The sequence below is a fragment of the Bombina bombina genome, chromosome 5 (assembly GCF_027579735.1).
Source record: "Bombina bombina isolate aBomBom1 chromosome 5, aBomBom1.pri, whole genome shotgun sequence".
Classification (NCBI taxonomy): Eukaryota; Metazoa; Chordata; class Amphibia; order Anura; family Bombinatoridae; genus Bombina; species Bombina bombina.
In genome coordinates, this window is record NC_069503.1 from 99729448 (window position 1) to 99750305 (window position 20858).

Below are 20858 nucleotides of genomic sequence, written 5' to 3' on the forward strand. Positions count from 1 at the left end.
AAGAGGGCTGTGAAACAATACAGGACTGGGGTGTGTGAGAGAGAGAGGGGGGGGCGCTGAGAGTTTGTACAGGGGCTGAGGTGTGAGACAGAGGGGACTGAGAGACCTCAGAGGGGCTGGGGAGAGAATCAGAGGGGGGAGGATACAGGGACTATGCATGCCTGTACAGGAGTGCTGGGCTGTAAGATAGTGGGATCTGATAACTTGTACAGGTGTGAGGCAGAAGGGGGGCTGAGAACCATTACAGGACTGGTGTGTGTGAGAGAGAGAGGTCTGAGTGTACAGGGACTGAGATGTAAGGGGCTGATATTCTGTACAGGGGCTGGGGTTTGAGGGGGCAGAGTGTCTATACAGGGGTTGCGGTGTGAGGGGGCTGATACTATGAACACCCTGTATTTGAGGGAGTGAGGACTTGATGAACTACAGTCTGTGTGTTAGGGTGATGGGTACAAGTCTGACCTGTTTATAATAATGGTATATTCATTTTATATAGGTGGTGAGAGTTCACGAGTTGTTACGTATGGGATATACATTCCTATTAGGAGGAGGCAAAGTTTCCAAACCTAAAAGCCTATAAATACCCCACCCACCTCACTCATATCTCAGTTTAAACTTTGCCTCTTTTGGAGGTGGTTGAAGTATGATGTGCTTCAGTGCATATTGAAGTCCAGTCTCCCTCAAAGTACACTGCTTGTCAGATGGAAATGAAGGGAGTACTGTCTAAGGTTACCATGTTTTTCTGGAAAACCCTTTTCTTGGTCTTTCTGTAAATTCGTTCGCATGGATTCATCTCCTGCCTCCCTTTAGAGATCCACATACTCCTATCTCTTAACCTCTGCTGATATGTTTCAGTACTGGTTTGGCTGTCTGCTTTCAGTGAGCGAGTGTCTACAAATAACGGTAAGTATTACTTTCTAATTGGACACTCATAGCTATGTTGGGCACTTATAGTTTGAGTTTATGTTATATATTTTGTTTATATACAGCCCAGGGACAGCCATTATTCTCCTTTTTATTTCTCATAAGAGATGCTAGGACTATATTAATGAATGAGTCTTATTTTTACTGTCTGCAAAGATTGTGCCCTCATTTTTAACTTTGCTTAGTGCATCTTTACCTCAGATGTTTCTAACTTTGCTGTTGCACGAGCACGACCGCTGTGTCGCGCGTTTTTGCGACGTCACAAGATGCGCCATTTTTTTTCCCGCAATCAGTTTTGCGCTTATTTTTTGCTTAAAGGGACACTGAACCCAATTTTTTTTTCGCTATTCAGATAGAGCATGCAATTTTAAGAAACTTTCTAATTTACTCCTATTATCAAATTTTCTTCATTCTCTTGGTATCTTTATTTGAAAAGCAAGAATGTAAGTTTAGATGCCGGCCCATTTTTGGTGAACAACCTGGGTTGTTCATGCTGATTGGTCGCTTAATTTAACCGACCAATAAACAAGTGCTGTCCACTGTGCTGAACCAAAAAACTTAGATGCCTTCTTTTTCAAATAAAGATAGCAAGAAAATGAAGACAAAGTGATAATAGGAGTAAATTAGAAAGTTGCTTAAAATTGCATGCTCTATTTGAATTGCAAAAGAAAAAATTTGGGCTCAGTGTCCCTTTAAATTAGGCATTTTCATCTCTTGCGTCCTCATTCTTAAATAGGGGCTTTAAGCTGCATGGTTTTAAACTAAGCTCTCTGTATCAATTGTTTGTTTTACTTAAACATTTTTTACTCTTACGCAACCTTTTTCTTTTTCCTCAAAACTTGTAAAAAGGGTGTTATATTTATTATTGTTTTGTGACACGGGAACATCTTGATCCTGTCCCAGTAACCATGAGACCTGAGTCTGCTGAACGCCTTTTTTTACCAAAGCTAAGTGTGTTTTTTGAAAAATGTTCTGAAGTAGTTTCTTCAGTTAATTTATTGTTACTCATGTATAGAATTTGTATCACATTCTTATGATGTCTCTATGGTTTCAAATTCACCTACTGTTTTTAGTTTCACTGATGGATGCAGATTGCGTACCCCCAGCAATGAGTGGATTTATTTCTGCTACTTTTGAAGAGGCCCTGACTGAGATTCTGCCTTCAAATAAGCGAATAAGGTCGCCCATGTTTTGCCTTTATCTAGTAATGTATGTACTGAACAGATAATTACTGACGTATCTTCTAATGATGAGGATTCCTCTCCTGAGACTCCCTCATCTGATACAGAACCAGATAATTCTTCTTTTCTTAAAATTTAGCATGTTCGTTCTATTTTAAAAGCCGTCTTAGTCACTTTAGGGATTGAACCTTCTGATAATAATCCCTGTTACTTCTACTTTCGGTATATAAGACTTTGGTTAATCTCCCTCAGATTTTTCCTGATGCGGTTTCTGATTTAATCTCTATAGAATGGAATGCTGATAGGTCAAACCAGATATCTCTTTTTAACCCTTCTTTAAGTTTTTTTTTTTTTTTTAATTGTATCCTTTACCTACAGCTAGTCTAGAGCTTTGGGAAACTTTCCCCAAAGTTAATGGGGCTATTTTTTCTCTAGCAAACATACTTCGTTTCCAGTACTTCTTTCAAAAGACCCTTTAGATTGGAAACTTAAATCTTATCTTAGGAGGGCTCATTTACATACTGGTTATGTCCTTAGGCCAGCCCTATCTATTGCTGATGTAGCTGCTACCTATACTTTTTGGCTATCTAGTCTTGCTCAGCGATTCTCTATAGATCCTGCATGTTGTAACATTCTTCATTTACTTCAACAAGCCATTCTTTTTATTTGCAATGCAGTATTTGATATCACAATCAATATTTCAACTATGTCCTTTAACTATTCTTTCTAGAAGAATTTATGGCTTAAATCTTGGAATGCTGATATGGTATCTTAAATTAGATTAGGTAAGAATCTATTTCCTCCATTACTTGTAGGTAAGTCAGTTTTCCTGCCTCAAGACTATAAGTCTAAAGGAAAATGTAAGCCCCCTAGCCTTCCCCCTCTCCTAAAGTCCCTGGCTCTATCTGGAGACCGTCTTTAAATTGGAATAAATCCAAGCATTTCAAGAAACCAAATCCTGTCCTAAAGACAGGATTGAAGGTGCGGCCCCCATCCCAGTTCTTCTGGTAGGGGGCAGATTAACTTTTTACAGGAACCATCAAAATATGCCCAAAATCCCTGAATCCAGAATATAATTTCTCAGGGATATCAAATTTGTTTCAAAATCAAACCTCGTATGGGACGTTTGTTTCTAACTCATGTTCCTAAACCACCAATTAAAGCTCAGACTTTTCTAACATGTGTCTCTCATCTAAGAATTCATGGGGGTGATTGTCCCAGTGTCTTCACAAGAATAAGGAAAGGGTTTTTACTCCAATGTCTTCAGTACCAAAGGAAGAGAATTCTTTCAGACCAATTTTTTGGACCTGAAGCAGGGGGTGTCAATCAACCCGATCATATAGGATCTGGTTGATTGCTGTCTGCCGCTCAGAGCAGGCAGACCAGTTGAGGAGCATTGGTCTTAAGACTGCTGCTTAATAACTGCTGTTTCCGGCGAGCCTTCAGGCTTGCGTGGAAACAGGGGCATTAAGGGCCGTTTGGCCATTGATAAATCGGCCCCTTGGTGTCCATGGCTCTTTCGCTGACAGAAAAGAGACAAATGAAATTGGTTTCAGCTTGTCAAAACCTTCGGTCTCTCAACTGATATTCTTGGATCCATACACACGACTTTCTCTGACTTGTGGTTTAACCATCACTCTATTCTTCAAGGGACTTACTTTGCTCATCCAACCTGGTCTGTAATCTTCACAGATGCAAGACTTACAGGTTGGAGAGAAGTCTGGGGGACTCTGACTGAACAAAGAGTCAGGAATGTTTGGGAGCCAAGGCTCTCGATCAATATCTTGGAACTCCGTGCTCTTTTCAAGACTCTTCAGGCTTGGCCTCTATTGAAGAATGAACCTTATCTCTACATCTGGGGGAATGGTCTCTCCAACAGGATGTATTCTTTCAATTTGCTCAAATATGTGTCCCCCCCCCCCCCAGAAATAGACCTGGTGACCTCTCGTTTGAACAAGAGACTTCCCAGGTACCTGGCAAGATCCAGAGATCCTTAGGCTGAGATGATGGATGCTTTAGCAGTCCCTTGGTCATTCCACTATGCTTACATATTTCCTCTAGTTCTGCTGCCCAGAGTTATTTCCAAAATGAAAATTAAACGGTCATTTGTAATTTTCATAACTCCTGTGTTTGCCTCTCAGGATTTGGTATGCAGATCTACTTCGGATGTCCAGTTGCCCGTCATGGCATCTTATTCTAAGACAATCAGTAGTTAAATCAATGTCAAAAATACCTTGCCGCTCCAGTGACACCCCCAATACGGTCCTCGACTCGTCACCTGCAATGCAAATAAGTACTTGTTCTCACCTTTCTCCCTAAGCATGCAGTCCGCGGGCCTCCAAGCTGCTAGTTTACAGGGCTTGTAACGGACATTTCCTTTGCTCCGTTACCCCCTGTAGCTTGCTCTTCTCTGTACCTGTTGTCGGTGTCTGACGTCATCCAGTCATGTGGCTTGCTCTCTGCCAATATAATGGGGGCTCCTGCTGCTCTGCTGTGGGTGTTAGAACTTCGGTCCGGGTGTCACTGGTCCTGGCGGCTTTCTGTGGGACAACCCATAGCCTCCTCGGGTTATTAGCTAATGCTTGCGTTCCTGATATCCGGACAGCACTCTCCAATGCCGATCAATGCATAAACATCCAAAAACCGGTATGCTGTATAAAACTGATTTATTCCAAAAAGGCATTAAAACATGGCTCACAATAAAATGAATAGTTGGCACGGTCATGGACAGACTAGTCTGATGCGTTTCGTCCCCAAGTGGCCTTATTCATAGACACTACTTAGCTTTAATACCTGGATGCTTTTATTCACCTCCTTACAATCTGATTGGTTGCCATGACACATGCCCAATACCTGTCCCTGCAATTAAAGGAATAGCATTCCTTACACCTTAATATGCAATTGTGTCAATACAAAATTATTTTGTTTTGTTAAACTGAATCATTAGTTCTAACACATTTATTTGAACACACTTATAGAATAATTTATCATTAGTGTTACTCATTATTCTTTGTAATGTTTTTTATTTTGCTTTGGGATACCCCATATGTATTTAGAACTCTCTATTGCATGTTATATGCTGACTGATGTCTATTACCCCAATCTTAGGAACTATTATTTAGCCCTTAGACCCATATATAGTTGTCTCTACAAAACTACACATGACTTTTTTATATATGGCTTATCATGGGCTTATAATTGTTAATCCCTAAGATTCATTTAGCATGTATATACAGTATGTATCCTTAAGGATTGCAATTATTATACTACATGCTTTAATGAAAGGTTGCCTTTGATCTCCTTTTGTATGGGCTCAGCAATGCAACATACAGTTATTATGGTTTACCTTATCATTTCCCATCTTGAGTTCAATATGTTTGTTATTGTGAATTACCAATAACATCCCAAACTGTTGATCCTGGATCTATGTAGTCTCACATCTGGTATCTATAATAGACTATAAATCTCACTAAGGTTTTTGTAAAAATCAGAGCCTATATTGGAGATTTATTATTGCCAATAATTGATTAGATCTCCCTCAATATTCATGCCGAATGGCCTGCGTGTATGCAATTTAAAAATCCAGAACGCTTCTTTTTTAAATTTTTCTGTGGTTCTACTGCCGCCCCTAGATTTTGTGGTCTATAATCATCCATGTAAATGACCTAACATCTCCATCATGTTCATATATGAAGTGTTTTGATGCACCCGTTACCGTCCTGCCTCTCTCTATATCATTTAGGTCTTCACGTATTCTGACACGTGTCTCCTGTGTCGTGCACCCTACATACTGTTTTTCACAGGAGGTAGATGTTATCATATACACTGCATATTCCTGAACGCAATTAGTGCAAAAATTACAATCAAATACTTGTGTATAGAGTGACTGAAACACCCTATTTATCAAAGTATGGCTGCATGCTATGCATCTATGTGTACCACATTTATAATGACCTTTACTAGTAAGCCAGCTGCTCTGTTTATTTGGTTTTCTTAGAGCACTGGGTGAAACCAGATTCCCAATGGTAATATTCCTTTTTGAAACAAACCTACAGCCCTTATCTATAACATCCTTAAGAAGGTCATCAGCTTTGAGAATCGGTAGATTCTTCTTGATAATGTTACATACCTCCCTATATTGATTGGAATATGTAGTAATAAAAGAAATCTGACTTGTTTTCCTTTTATTTGTGCTCTCTCTACTCAACTTAGGGTTTAATAGGTCAATTCTTGGTATTCTTAAGACCTCCCTGTACGCTTTTCTAATAGGTCTATCTGGGAACCCCCTGGCTTTTAACTTACTCCATAATGCCCTGCTCTCTGCCAAAAATTATTTCTCCTCCGAACAATTCCTCTTGATTCGTATGAATTGTCCTTTAGCCACCCCATAATTGATATGACGGGGATGGCAACTCTTGGCATGGAGCAGGGCATTAACAGTTATTGTGAGCCATGTTTTAATGCCCTTTTGTAATAAATGAGTTATATACAGCATACCAGCTTTTGGATGTTTATGCATCTTACTCTAAGACCAGATTTTCTGTCTCTAGATTCTTTCTTTCATCCAGATCTATAAGCTCTCAACTTAATGGCATGGAGATTGAACGCTTTGTTCTAAGTCAAGAGGTTTTCTGACTCTGTGGTTAACACCATGATTGAGCCACGAAACCCTGTCTCGAGGACAATCTATTACAAGTTAGGAAAACTTATATTTCCTGGTGTTCCACTCATGATTCCTCTAGGCATTCCTTTAGAACTCCTAGACTTTCTTCAAGATGGTTTAAATAAAAGTTTATCTACTAGTACCTTTAAAGGACAAATCTACTCTTTCTGTGATGTTTCACAGATAAATTGCTCATCTTCCAAACATTCTTTGTTTTGCTCTGGCTTTAACTCGTGTTAAACCTCTTTTTATATCCTTTTCTCCTTCATGGAGTCTTAACCTAGTGTTAAAGTTCTTACAGGCTCCTCCTTTTAAACCTATGCATTCTTTGGACATGAGCTACTTTCTTGGAAAGTTTGTTGTTTCTTTTGGCTATCTCTTCTGCTAGAAGAGTTTCTGTATTGTCTGCTCTCTCTTGTGAGTCTCCATATCTGATTTTACATAAAGATAAAGCAGCTTTGCGGACTACTTTTACATTTTTTCCTTAGGTTGTAATCTTTAACAACATTATCAGGGAACATTCCCTCCTTGTGTCCTACTCCTTAGAATGAGACTAAAAGGACTTTGGATATTGTTAGAGCTTTTAAATGTTGTTAGAGCTTTGAAATTTTATGTTGCTGCTACTAAAGATTTCAGAACAACTTATAGTCTGTTTTGTTCTCTTTTTTTGGTTCCAAGGAAGGTCAGAAAGCTTCTGCTATTTCTTAGCCTCTTGGTTCTAACTTCTAATTCACAAAGCTTATTTGGAGGCGGGCCAATCTCTGCCACAGAATTACAGCTCATTCTACTATATCAGTTGCCACTTCTTGGGTTTTCAAGAATGAAGCTTCAGTTGATCAAATTTGCAAAGCAACCACATGGTCTTCTTTGCATACTTTTACAAATTTTTACCATTTTGATGATTTAGCCTCTTCAGATACAGCTTTTGATAGAAAGGTTCTTCAGGCAGTTGTCACTATTTGATACTGGTGCCTATATATTTTGATCTTAAAAGATTTAATTTTTTGGATTAAAGTTCTCATCGAAAAAAGCTTTTTTAATTTATCCCTCCCTTATATTGTTACTCGTGAACTTCCACATCTTGGGTATTATATCCCATACATACAACTCATGGACTCTCGCCACCTATATGAAAGAAAACATAATTTATGTAAGAACTTACCTGATAAATTAATTTCTCTCATGGTGGCTAGAGTCCACGAGGCCCCACCCTTTTGCAGGTTAAAATTTGTTTAAATTGAACATCTTTTTTTCTGTACCTCTTTTTTTGGGTGGCTTTTTTACACCTCACTTTTTGGCTATACAATAAACTAGATATGAGTCTGTATCATTTATATACCAACAAGAAACCTTGAATTATACAGTGCATACAGAATTATACAATATGTATTCCAATAATATCTATAACTCAAGTTAATTAAATCTACGATTATTTCTTGCAAATTATACCTGGGTAAATCTTCGTTTTGTTTATATAGACAAGTGGCAATTATACCATATGGGAAAAACAAAAAAGAACCCAAAAACACATTATTCCCTCTTACTATACTATAGGGTATATTCAAATATTCCACAATATTTTATTAAGGACCAACCATATAACGTTTATCTACAAACCAGTTCTCTTATCGATAATAATGGTGACCTTAATTAGTCACTCAATAATTTATATATTGGTACTGTTGGTGTGCTTCAGTAAATTCAGACATACCAATATCATACAAATCAAGTATAACACAGCCTTATTCACATGCATTCCGCAAAAGCAATAGCTTGATATTTATATTATAACCCTTAATATAGCATATCTGAACAAATCTGTCCATGAATATAGAAGTATAAAACCCCCTTTAATCCTTAAGGGTATCTATTGCCATAGAAATGTCCAGTATCTTTGCAGGCTGCATAGCCCTTCGTATTCCCGGGGTTGTATTAAATTGTTCTTATATTTTTACAAAGAACCCAGGTAAGTCTATGACTTTAGTCTCTAATATCTATTTGACGTAGTAATTAGATATTGACAGACTGGCTTAATTTCAGAGAGATAACTCCTGTTTGGGAAACAATCTTTGACTGAAGCCTTCCTTTAACGATGCAGGGATATTGACTCTTACTTGCTCCTACCCCGTAGGGTTATGGGAGATCCCTGTATTTCAGTCTCCTATCCGGAGGGTTATGGGAGTAAGGAATAACAGGCTATATCCGCCAATAAAGTAAAGTGCCTTACTGTGTTATGTTGCTGTACAGTTCATCAGGCAAGTCTATGGTACACGGGTTGTATCTGAAAAACCCTTTGCTTAACGTGAACAACCTCTGCAGACTGATAGATGCATGTATACAATGTAGTACATTTACAGCCTTAGTTTTACCAGGCAACGTGTTTAACTCCTTCCACCCACAATACTACTTGACAAACTTAATGTTAACAGTATCAGATGAGTGGTGCTGCCAATTCCTCGCAACCATGGGCACACTCGCTCTTGAAAGGTACCTGTATTGGTCAAAGATACCGACCAGAGTAGAGCTGTCCTCTCCACTTATTCTCCTTCGATTTGTCCAGGTTAGGGAATGAGCAGCGAGCAAGGACCGCTGTACTCAAAGACTTACGTTCCCTAACGTGTGCTTGAATCCTGCGGCCGGAGACCGCACTATCGGACATCGCCAAACTTCTGTGTTGGGGTGGAGTTACCTCTGGTTACTTGCTGCGCGGAACTTCTATTACAATCCGCCTGCTTATCAGGATTAGGAATGGAGTTGCTACTGCTTGGGAGCCTTCTTTGTCCGCTGACTTCTGAGGCGCCCGCGATGCGGTTCTGTAATCCGGGCCTGTGGAACTCACTGTAGCCAAGGATACCTGCGCCTGGCGATGTACAAGCCTAAGCTTGGTGCGGAGGCGCAAAGATGCAGGCGTGCTGCTAGCCCCGCCTCTCGCCGGAAGTCCAACACTCTAAACTAGATATGAGTGAGGTGGGTGGGGTATTTATAGGCTTTGAGGTTTTGGAAACTTTGCCTCCACCTGGTAGGAATGTAAATCCCATACGTAACAACTTACAATTCTCACCACCATGAAATAAATTAATTTATCAGTTAAGTTCTTACATAAATTATGTTTTTCACTTGTGTATGTGCTGGGGTCACAGGAAGTCAGTCTGCATGGTGCCTCATACAGGTTGTGACATAACTGGGGAAAAGTTTGTTAAAAAACGTGTTTGTTATTGCTATAGATATTATTATTATTATTATTATTATTATTATTACTGTTGCTATAATTGACCATTTATGATTATCTTAATGGTGTTAAGAGAGGTGAAAAGTAAGGGGTGACATGAAGCCATTTAACTAAATATGAAGAGGAAGTCACATCCCAGAGTAATACAATATATATAATTATATGAAGCACAGCTGTTCAGTGGGTAGTAGGTATAAGGACCAGTCTTACAGCACATAGAGTAGTGCAGATACTTACTTGGTGCCCAGTATTTGTTGTGTCCTCACTTAAGCAGCTTCCTATAATCTGTAATTGTATCCTATGATCAAGGTAATATGGGGGTTATGTAATTCGGTGCAGACTCTGGCTTGAGCATAAACAGCAGATGAAGAACTGAGGGGCAGCAGGACAGAGCTACCAGTTTGGGATAATCCCATAATTACTGGATGACTGGTAACCAGGGACCTGTGGCACTTAGTATTTTACATTTGTTTCCTGATTTATCAGATAACTCTGCAGATTCCTGTATACAGCCCCCTTCTCTTGCTCCTCATGATACTAATATTAAATAAATGTGTCACCCCATAACGTTTACAAACCTGCTATATAAAGATTGTCACATGTTATCACTTTATATGTTATCTGCTCTACATGCAGCTGGTCACGTGTAGTATTAGATTGTGTATAAGTGAAATAAATATGTTTAGTATCACATAATCATCTCTTTACCATAATAAAAATACAGGAAGAGCTCTGATTATTCTCTCATGTTGCCGTATTTCTTTCTTCTCACAGGTGTCACATTTATAGCATCTGACTCAGTCAATGACAAAGAACACGATGAACACATACAGAAAGCAGATAGCAGAACAGTTCCTGAGTCAGGCGCTGGGCATAATCTGCATGCTGACCGGAGAGGTGAGAGCTGCTAGCTGCTGGGTAATACCATGTGACACTGGTCCTATTTACTGTGCTGCTTCTGATACACCAGACCTATCTCACTAACCCTAATTTCAGCTCACCCAGACCATCTCACTAACCCTAACTTCAGCTCACCCAGACCATCTCACTAACCCTAACTTTATCTCACCCAGACCATCTCACTAACCCTAATTTTATATCACCCAGATTACTCACTAATCCTTACCTCATCTCACCCAGACCATCTCACTAACCCTAACTTCAGCTCACCCAGACCATCTCACTAACCCTAACTTCAGCTCCCCAGACCATCTCACTAACCCTAACTTCAGCTCACCCAGACTATCTCACTAACCCTAACTTCAGCTCACCCAGACTATCTCACTAACCCTAACTTCAGCTCACCCAGACTATCTCACTAACCCTAACTTCAGCTCACCCAGACCATCTCACTAACCCTAACTTCAGCTCACCCAGACCATCTCATTAACCCTAATTTCAGCTCTAACAGATCATTTCACTAACCCTAACTTCAGCTCACCCAGACTATCTCACTAACCCTAACTTCAGCTCACCCAGACCATCTCACTAACCTTAACTTCAGCTCTAACAGACCATCTCACTAACCCTAACTTTATCTCACCCAGACCATCTCACTAACCATAACTTAAGCTCACCCAGACCATGTCACTAACCCTAACTTTATCTCACCCAGACATCTCACTAACCCTAACTTTATCTCACCCAGACCATCTCACTAACCCTAACTTAAGCTCACCCAGACCATCACACTTACCTTAACTTCAGCTCTAACAGACCATCTCACTAACCCTAACTTTATCTCACCCATACCATCTCACTAACCCTAACCTCAGCTCACCCAGACCATCTCACTAACCATAACTTCAGCTCACCAAGACATCTCACTAACCCTAACTTTATCTCACCCAGGCTATCTCACTAACCGTAGCCTCAGTTCACCCAGACCATCTCACTAAACCTAACTTTATCTCACCCAGACCATCTCACTAACCCTAACTTAAGCTCACCCAGACCATCTCACTAACCTTAACTTCAGCTCACACAGACCATCTCACTAACCCTAACTTTATCTCACCCAGACATCTCACTAACCCTAACTTTATCTCACCCAGACCATCTCACTAACCCTAACTTAAGCTCACCCAGACCATCTCACTAACCTTAACTTAAGTTCACCCAGACCATCTCACTAACCTTAACTTCAGCTCTAACAGACCATCTCACTAGCCCTAACTTTATCTCACCCAGACCATCTCACTAACCCTAACTTAAGCTCACCCAGACCATGTCACTAACCCTAACTTTATCTCACCCAGACATCTCACTAACCCTAACTTTATCTCACCCAGACCATCTCACTAACCCTAACTTAAGCTCACCCAGACCATCTCACTTACCTTAACTTCAGCTCTAACAGACCATCTCACTAACCCTAACTTTATCTCACCCATACCATCTCACTAACCTCAGCTCACCCAGACCATCTCACTAACCATAACTTCAGCTCACCAAGACATCTCACTAACCCTAACTTTATCTCACCCAGGCTATCTCACTAACCGTAGCCTCAGCTCACCCAGACCATCTCACTAAACCTAACTTAAGCTCACCCAGACCATCTCACTAACCTTAACTTCAGCTCACACAGACCATCTCACTAACCCTAACTTTATCTCACCCAGACATCTCACTAACCCTAACTTAAGCTCACCCAGACCATCTCACTAACCTTAACTTCAGCTCTAACAGACCATCTCAATAACCCTAACTTTATCTCACCCAGACCATCTCACTAACCGTAACCTCAGCTCACCCAGACCATCTCACTAAGCCTAACTTTATCTCACCCAGACTATCTCACTAACCCTAACCTCAGCTCACCCAGACCACCTCACTCACCCTAACTTTATCTCACCCAGACCATCTCACTAACCCTAACCTCAGCTCACCCAGACCATCTCACTAACCCTAACTTTATCTCACCCAGACCATCTCACTAACCCTAACCTCAGCTCACCCAGACCATCTCATTAACCCTAACCTCAGCTCACCCAGACCATCTCACTAACCCTAACCTCAGCTCACCTAGACCATCTCACTAACCCTAACTATCTCACCCAGACCATCTCACTAACCCTAACTTTATCTCACCTAGACCATCTCACTAACCCTACCCTGAGCTCACCCAGACAATCTCACTAACCCTAACTTTATCTCACCAAGACCATCTCACTAACCCTAACCTCAGCTCACCCAGACCGTCTCACTAACCCTAACCTCAGCTCACCCAGACCATCTCACTAACCCTAACTTTATCTCACCCAGACCATCTCACTAACCCTAACCTCAGCTCACCCAGACCATCTCACTAACCCTTACTTTATCTCACCCAGACCATCTTACTAACCCTAACTTTATCTCACCAAGACCATCTCACTAACCCTAATTTCAGCTCACCCAGATTATCTCATTAACCCTAACCTCAGCTCACCCAGACCATCTCACTAACCCTAACTTTATCTCACCCAGACCATCTCACTAACCCTAACTTTATCTCACCCAGACCATCTCACTAACCCTAACTTTATCTCACCCAGGCCATCTCACTAACCCTAATTCAGCTCACCCAGATTATCTCACTAACCCTATCCTCAGCTCACCCAGACCATCTCACTAACCCTAACTTTATCTCACCCAGACCATCTCACTAACCCTAACTTTATCTCACCCAGACCATCTCACTAACCCTAACTTCATATCACCCAGACCATCTCACTAATCCTAACTTTACCTCACACAGACCGTCTCACTAATCCTAACTTTACCTCACCCAGACCATCTCACTAACCCTAACTTTATCTGACCCAGGCCATCTCACTAATCCTAACTTCAGCTTTCCCAGACTCTTTTTTTTTTAATGACACAATGAGTCTACGGATCATCTAATTACTATTGGGAATACCACTCCTGCCCAGCAGGAGGCGGCAAAGAGCACCACAGCAAAACTGTTAAATATCACCTCCCTTCCCTCCCACCCCAGTCATTCTCTTTGCCTACGTTAAGAGCAAGGACGTGGTAAAGTTAGGTGTTAGAAAAGATTCTTCAATCAAGAGTTTATTATTTTTAAAGTAGTACAAGATTGTGCTGCTTTGTCCTAGGGTGTAGCTGTAGTCCATATCAGTCTCTTCAGTAGAGCAGTGGTGGCTTTAGAGCAATGGGAACTGGTGGGACATAATTCTCACTACGTCTCCCATGTAATTTATGCTGCCCTAACTCATAAAACCTGAGTGAAATTACTCAGTCTTTATTTTTTCCACAGGTCGATGTGAGGGAGAGGACCTCTCAAGCCTGGTGAGCTGACTTGCTGTCAGGTAGATGTACGAGGTAAGTGCTGACTTTATTATTTCTGGGGCAACAAAAAGAAATACACTCAGAAAGAAGTGAGCACTCTATTTCAAACCATTATAAAGGTCTTAGAGTAAAAAAGGGGCACTTTATTGTTTGTAGGACATGTAAACTCTCCTAGACTGGAGAGGACTGTTTGGCAGCCTTTATGATGCAGGCACTGGGGCTGAGAGAGAAGGCTTAACAAGATGGCTCTGGTAGGTAACAGAATCTCCCGGCGGTTTAACTTAGAAAAATGCCGACCGGGAGATTGTTTTTTTTATTGGCAACGCCCACAATGGGCCGATCATTGTAAAGCGGTAATCTGAGTTGCGCGCCACTTTCATTGCGCCTCAGAGTGAGACACATCATGGATATAGATCTTCAAGGTCTGCCTAGGAACGCATGATTCTCTGACAAGCATGTGTTTCTAGGACCGGAGATCGTCTACATTCCTCTCCTGCTGAGTTCCGGATCGTCTTCTTGAAATAAAAGGGGAAGAATAAGCTCCAGTATAGCGAGTCAGGTAGGCACCTCAGCAAAGCTGCTGAGGTGTAGAGGTGCTCTATTGCTATTAATTTGTTGATTTGTTATTTCTGCAATCTCCGGTAAAAAAAGTTACACTTTTAAATTTAAAGAGACATGAACGTTTTCTCACTTAAATTTTTTTTAATAAAATTAAGGTTTTTATTTGATAATTGACCCATTGTGAACCAGAATGGACCAAGGGGCCTTGCAAAATGTCACTTGTTCCTTGTGCTTTGATGCCAATGTGGAACCACCAATCCCTTTCTGTTCCTTATGTATTGAGAGGACTTTAAATTATAGGGATAAACTTTTTTCTGAGCCAACATTTTCTAAAGTGGATGTTGTCCAGGAGTCTAATGACGAGGTTCAGTATATGCTGCAGCTTTCTCCTCAAGCGTCCCAAATTTTACCACCCTCACATGCAGTGCTCTTTACAAGACATTGCTTCTTTTATGGCTTCTGCAGTTTAAGATGCGTTATCTGCTTTTCCAATGTTGCAGGGAAAGCGTAAGAGGAAAATCAGACATTCAGTAAGCGAGGTTTCTGACGCAGTTGTTGCTATTTCAGATGCCCCCTCCAAAAAGCATGAGGAGGAGGTTACCGTAGTAGCATCTGAAGGTGAAATTTCAGATTCTGACAGTGTAATTCCTCTTGCTGATAATGAAGTTGTGTCCTTCAGGTTTAAGCTAGAACACCTCTGTCTGTTACTTAAGGAGGTTTTAGCTACATTGGACGACAGCGACTCCATGGTCGTTGTTAATCCTAATAGAGTTTTTTTCCGGTACCAGACTGAGCTTCTGAGATCATTGCTAAGGAGTGGGAGAGACCGGATATCCCTTTTTCTCCATTTCCTATATTTAAAAAGATGTTTCCCATAGTCGACTCGGTTAAGGAGGCTTGGCAAACAGCCCCCAAGGTGGAAGGAGCTGTTTCCACCCTAGCTAAGAGAACTACTATACCCATAGAGGATAGTTGTGCTTTCAAAGATTAGAGGGGTTACTCACTAGTGCGGCGGCGGCATATTTTTTTTGATGCGTTGTCTGATGCTATTAGGACAGACACTCCCCTGGATAAGATTCAGGATAGGATAAAAGCTCTTAAATTGGCTAATCCTTTTATTATGGATGCTTCCCTTACAAAACTGGGAGTAAAAATTTCAGGTTTCTCTGTTCTAGCTCGCAGAGCCTTATGGTTAAAACCTTGGTCTCCGGATGTATCCTCTAAGTCTAAACTTTTAGCGATTCCTTACAAAGGGAAGACTTTGTTTGGACCGGGTTTGACGGAAATAATCTCTGATATTACGGGAGGTAAGGGTCATCTCCTTCCTCAGGATAAGAGAAAACAAGCAAAAGGGATGTCAGAGTAATTTTTGTTCCTTTCAAAATTTCAAGGGAAATTCTTCCTCTTCCGCTTCCAAGTAGGAATAGTCTAAACCTTCATGGAGACCCAATCATTCTTGGAATAAGGGAAAACAATCCAAGAAGCCTGCTATTGAATCAAAGACAGCATGAAGGGCCTGCCCCCGATCCGGGACCGGATCTTGAAGGGGGCAGACTTTCCTTCTTCGCTCAGGCTTGAGTTCGACATGTTCAGGATCCCTGGGCAGTAGACAGTGTCCAAGGGATACAAACTAGAGTTCAAAGGTTTTCCTCCCGGAGACAGGTTTCTGCTTTCAAGATTATCTGTAGACCAGACAAAAAGAGAGGCGTTCTTACACTGTGTAAGAGACCTCTCTGACCTGGGAGTGATAGTTCCTGTTCCGATACAGGAACAGGGTCTGGGATTTTATTCCAATCTGTTTGTGGTTCCCTAAAAGAGGGAACCTTCAGGCCAATTTTAGATCTCAAGAGTCTAAACAAATTCCTCAGAGTACCATCCTTCAAGATGGAAACTATTCGTTCCATTCTCCCTTTGGTCCAAGAGGGTTAATTCATGACAATGGTGGATTTACAGGACGCGTACCTGCATGTTCCCATTCACAGGGATCATCACAAGTTTCTAGTTTGTCTTTCTAGACAAACACTTCCAATTTGTGGCTTTTCCCTTCGGTCTTGCCACAGCTCCCAGATTTTTCTCAAAGGTTCTGGGATCTCTTCTGGCGGTGCTCTGATTACAGGGCAGTGCAGTGGTGCCTTATCTGGATGACATCCTGGTCCAGGCGCCATCCTTTCAACTAGCAAGGTCCCACACGGAAATGTTGTTATCCTTCCTGTGATCTCACGCTTGGAAGGTAAATTTGGAAAACGAGAGTAACTTTCTTGGGAACCATAATAGATTCCCTATCAATGAAGATTTTTCTGACAGAAGTCAGGAAATCAAAGATTTTTGATTCTTGCCTAGCGCTTCAGTTCACGCCTCGGCCATCAGTGGCTCAGTGCATGGAGGTAATCGGGCTGATGGTGGCGGCAATGGACATCATCCTGTTCGCTCGTTTCCAACTCAGACCTCTGCAGTTAAACATGCTCAGTCAATGGAATGGAGATTATACGGATTTGTCTCCACAAATTCTACTGGAGCAGGAGACAAGGAATTTTCTTCAATGGTGGTTGTCTCAGGATCATCTCTCCCAGGGAACCTGCTTTCGCAGACCCTTCTGGGTGATTGTGACAACAGACGCCAGCTTCTAGGATGGGGAGCAGTCTAGGGCTCCCTGAAGGCTCAGGGAGTTTGGACTCAGTTAGTCTGTTCTGCCTATAAACATTCTGGAGCTGAGAGCGATCTTCAATGCTCTTCTGGCCTGGCCCCAGTTAGCCTTGGCCCAGTTCATCAGGTTCCAGTCGGACAACATAACCTCAGTGGCTTACATCAATCATCAGGGAGGAACGCGGAGTTCCTTAGCAATGACAGAGGTAGTCAAAATAATTTGGTGGGCGGAAACCCACTCTTGCTGTCTGTCGGCGATCCATATCCCAAGGGTGGACAATTGTGTGAAGTGTTTTCCAGTCTGATTCTCAAATGGCGTCAGCCAGAATTGGATCTCATGGCATCTCGACAGAATGCCAAGCTTCCGAGGTACGGATCAAGGTCCAGGGACCCTCAGGCTGTACTGATAGACGCCCTGGCGGTACCTTGGACCTTCAGTCTAGCATACCTATTTCCTCCATTCGCTCTTCTTCCTCGGGTCATTGCTCGAATAAAGCAGGGAGAGGGCATCGATGATCCTCATTGCACTGGCTTGGCCTCGCAGGATTTGGTATGCAGATCTGGTGGACATGTCGTCTCTTCCACCATGGAGACTTCCATTGAGGAAGGACCTTTTACTTCAAGGGCCATTTCTTCATCCAAATCTAGTTTCTCTGAAGCTGACTGCTTGGAGATTGAACGCTTAATTTTATCCAAGCGGGGCTTTTCAGAATCGGTTATAGAGACCATGATTCAGGTTCGTAAACCGATAACTAGAAATATTTACCACAATATATGGCGTAAATATCTCTATTGGTGTGAATCCAAGAGCTACTCTTGGAGTAGAGTTAGGATTTCTAGAATTTTGTCATTTCTCCAAGAAGGTTTGGAGAAAGGATTATCGACAAGTTCCCCAAAAAGTCAAATATCTGCCTTGTCTATTTTGTTACATAAGCATCTGGCGGACGTACCAGATGTGCAATCTTTTTGTCAGGCCTTGGTCAGGATCAGGCCTGTGTTCAAACCAGTTACTCCTCCATGGAGTCTTAATTTAGTTCTTAAGGTTTTTTCAAGGGGCTCCGTTTGAGCCTATGCATTCCTTAGATATTAAGTTGTTATCTTGGAAAGTTTTGTTTCTTGTTGCTATTTCTTCTGCTCGTAGAGTGTCAGAGCTCTCGGCATTGCAGTATGAGTCTCCTTACCTTATTTTTTATTCGGATAAGGTAGTTTTACGTACTAAATTGGGATTTCTTCCTAAAGTAGTTTCTGACCTGAATATTAATCAGGAGATTGTTGTTCCTTCCTTGTGTCCTAATCCTTCCTCTCAGAAGGAACGGCTTCTGCACAATTTAGACGTGGTACGTGCTTTAAAATTTTACATACAGGCGAGTAAGGATTTTCGTCAGTCTTCTGCCTTGTTTGTGGTTTTCTCGGGAAAACGTAAGGGTCAAAAAGCCAAGGCTACTTCTCTGTCTTTTTGGTGGAAGAGTATCATATTTTTTTTTCCTATGAGACTGCTGGACAGCACCCTCCAGAGAGAGTTACGGTTCATTCTACAAGGGCTGTTGCTTCCTCATGCGCATTCAAAAATGAAGCATCTGTGGAACAGATTTGCAAGGCTGCAACTTGGTCCTCTCTTCACACTTTTTCAAAGTTCTATAAATTTGACACTTTTGCCTCGGCTGAGGCCACTTTTGGGAGAAAGGTTCTTCAAGCAGTGGTGCCTTCCATTTAGGTTCTCTGTCTTGTCCCTCCTGTATCATCTGTTTACTCTAGTAATTAGATGATCCATGAACTCATTGTGTCATTAAAAAGAAAAGAAAATTTATGCTTACCTGATAAATTTATTTCTTTTTTGACACGATGAGTCCACAGCCCGCCCTGTTTTATAGACAGGTTGTTGGTTTGTTATAAACTTCAGACACCTCTGCACCTTGTTACTTTCTCTCCTTTTACTTTGGTCAAATGACTGGGGTGGGAGGGAAGGGAGGTGATATTTAACAGCTTTGCTGTGGTGCTCTTTGCCGCCTCCTGCTAGGCAGGAGAAGTATTCCCAATAGTAATTAGATGATCCGTGGACTCATTGTGTCAAAAAATAAATACATTTATCAGGTAAGCATACATTTTCTTTTTACTAAAGCTAACCTCGGCTCACCCACACCAACTGACAAACCCTAACACTAACTTAAAGGGACATTAAACCCAAATTTTGTCTTTCATTATTCAGATAGAGAATACAATTTTAAACAACATTCCAATTTACTTCTATTATCTAATTTGTGTCATTCTTTAGATATCCTTTGTTTAAGAAATAGCAATGCACATGTGTGAGCCAATCACAAGAGGTATTTATGTACAGCCACTAATCAGCAGCTTCTGAGCCTATCTAGATATGCTTTTCAACAAAGAATATCAAGAGAATGAAACAAATTAGATAATAGAAGTTAATTAAAAAGTTGATTGAAATTGCATTCTCTTTCTAAATCATGAATTAAAACATTTGGGTTTAATGTCCCTTTAAAGGATCACTCAATGCAGTAGAATTGCATAATTAACAAGTGCATAATAAAATAACAAAGTTATAACACCTACTCTGAATTTCAAATAAAGAGTAGATTTTTTTTTCTGACAAATTTATTTTTTCTCCCATTTTGCCGGCCCCCTGTATCATGTGACAGACATCAACCAATCACAGACTAATATACGTATACCCTGTGAACTTGTGCTCATACTCAGTAGGATCCCCTGTATCATGTGACAGACATCAACCAATCACAGACTAATATACGTATACCCTGTGAACTTGTGCTCATACTCAGTAGGATCCCCTGTATCATGTGACAGACATCAGCCAATCACAGACTAATATACGTATACCCTGTGAACTTGTGCTCATACTCAGTAGGATCCCCTGTATCATGTGACAGACATCAGCCAATCACAGACTAATATACGTATACCCTGTGAACTTGTGCACATACTCAGTAGGATCCCCTGTATCATGTGACAGACATGAACCAATCACAGACTACTATATGTATACCCTGTGAACTTGTGCACATAGTAGGATCCCCTGTATCATGTGACAGACATCAGCCAATCACAGACTACTATACGTATACCCTGTGAACTTGTGCTCATACTCAGTAGGATCCCCTGTATCATGTGACAGACATCAACCAATCACAGACTACTATACGTATACCCTGTGAACTTGTGCACATACTCAGTAGGATCCCCTGTATCATGTGACAGACATCAAACAATCACAGACTACTATACGTATACCCTGTGAACTTGTGCACATACTCAGTAGGATCCCCTGTATCATGTGACAGACATCAACCAATCACAGACTAATATACGTATACCCTGTGAACTTGTGCAC

General features: G+C 41.2%; 1 protein-coding gene across 1 annotated transcript in view; it reads left to right on the top strand.

Moving 5' to 3' along the window:
* Positions 1-20858, top strand: part of LOC128661355 (gastrula zinc finger protein XlCGF66.1-like) — a 158523-nt gene that overhangs the window by 3571 nt on the left and 134094 nt on the right. Inside the window, exon 2 of the mRNA XM_053715619.1 lies at positions 10769-10891. Coding sequence (XP_053571594.1) covers positions 10799-10891 — 93 coding nt within the window. The 5' untranslated portion in view covers positions 10769-10798. The remainder of the gene's footprint in view (positions 1-10768; positions 10892-20858) is intronic.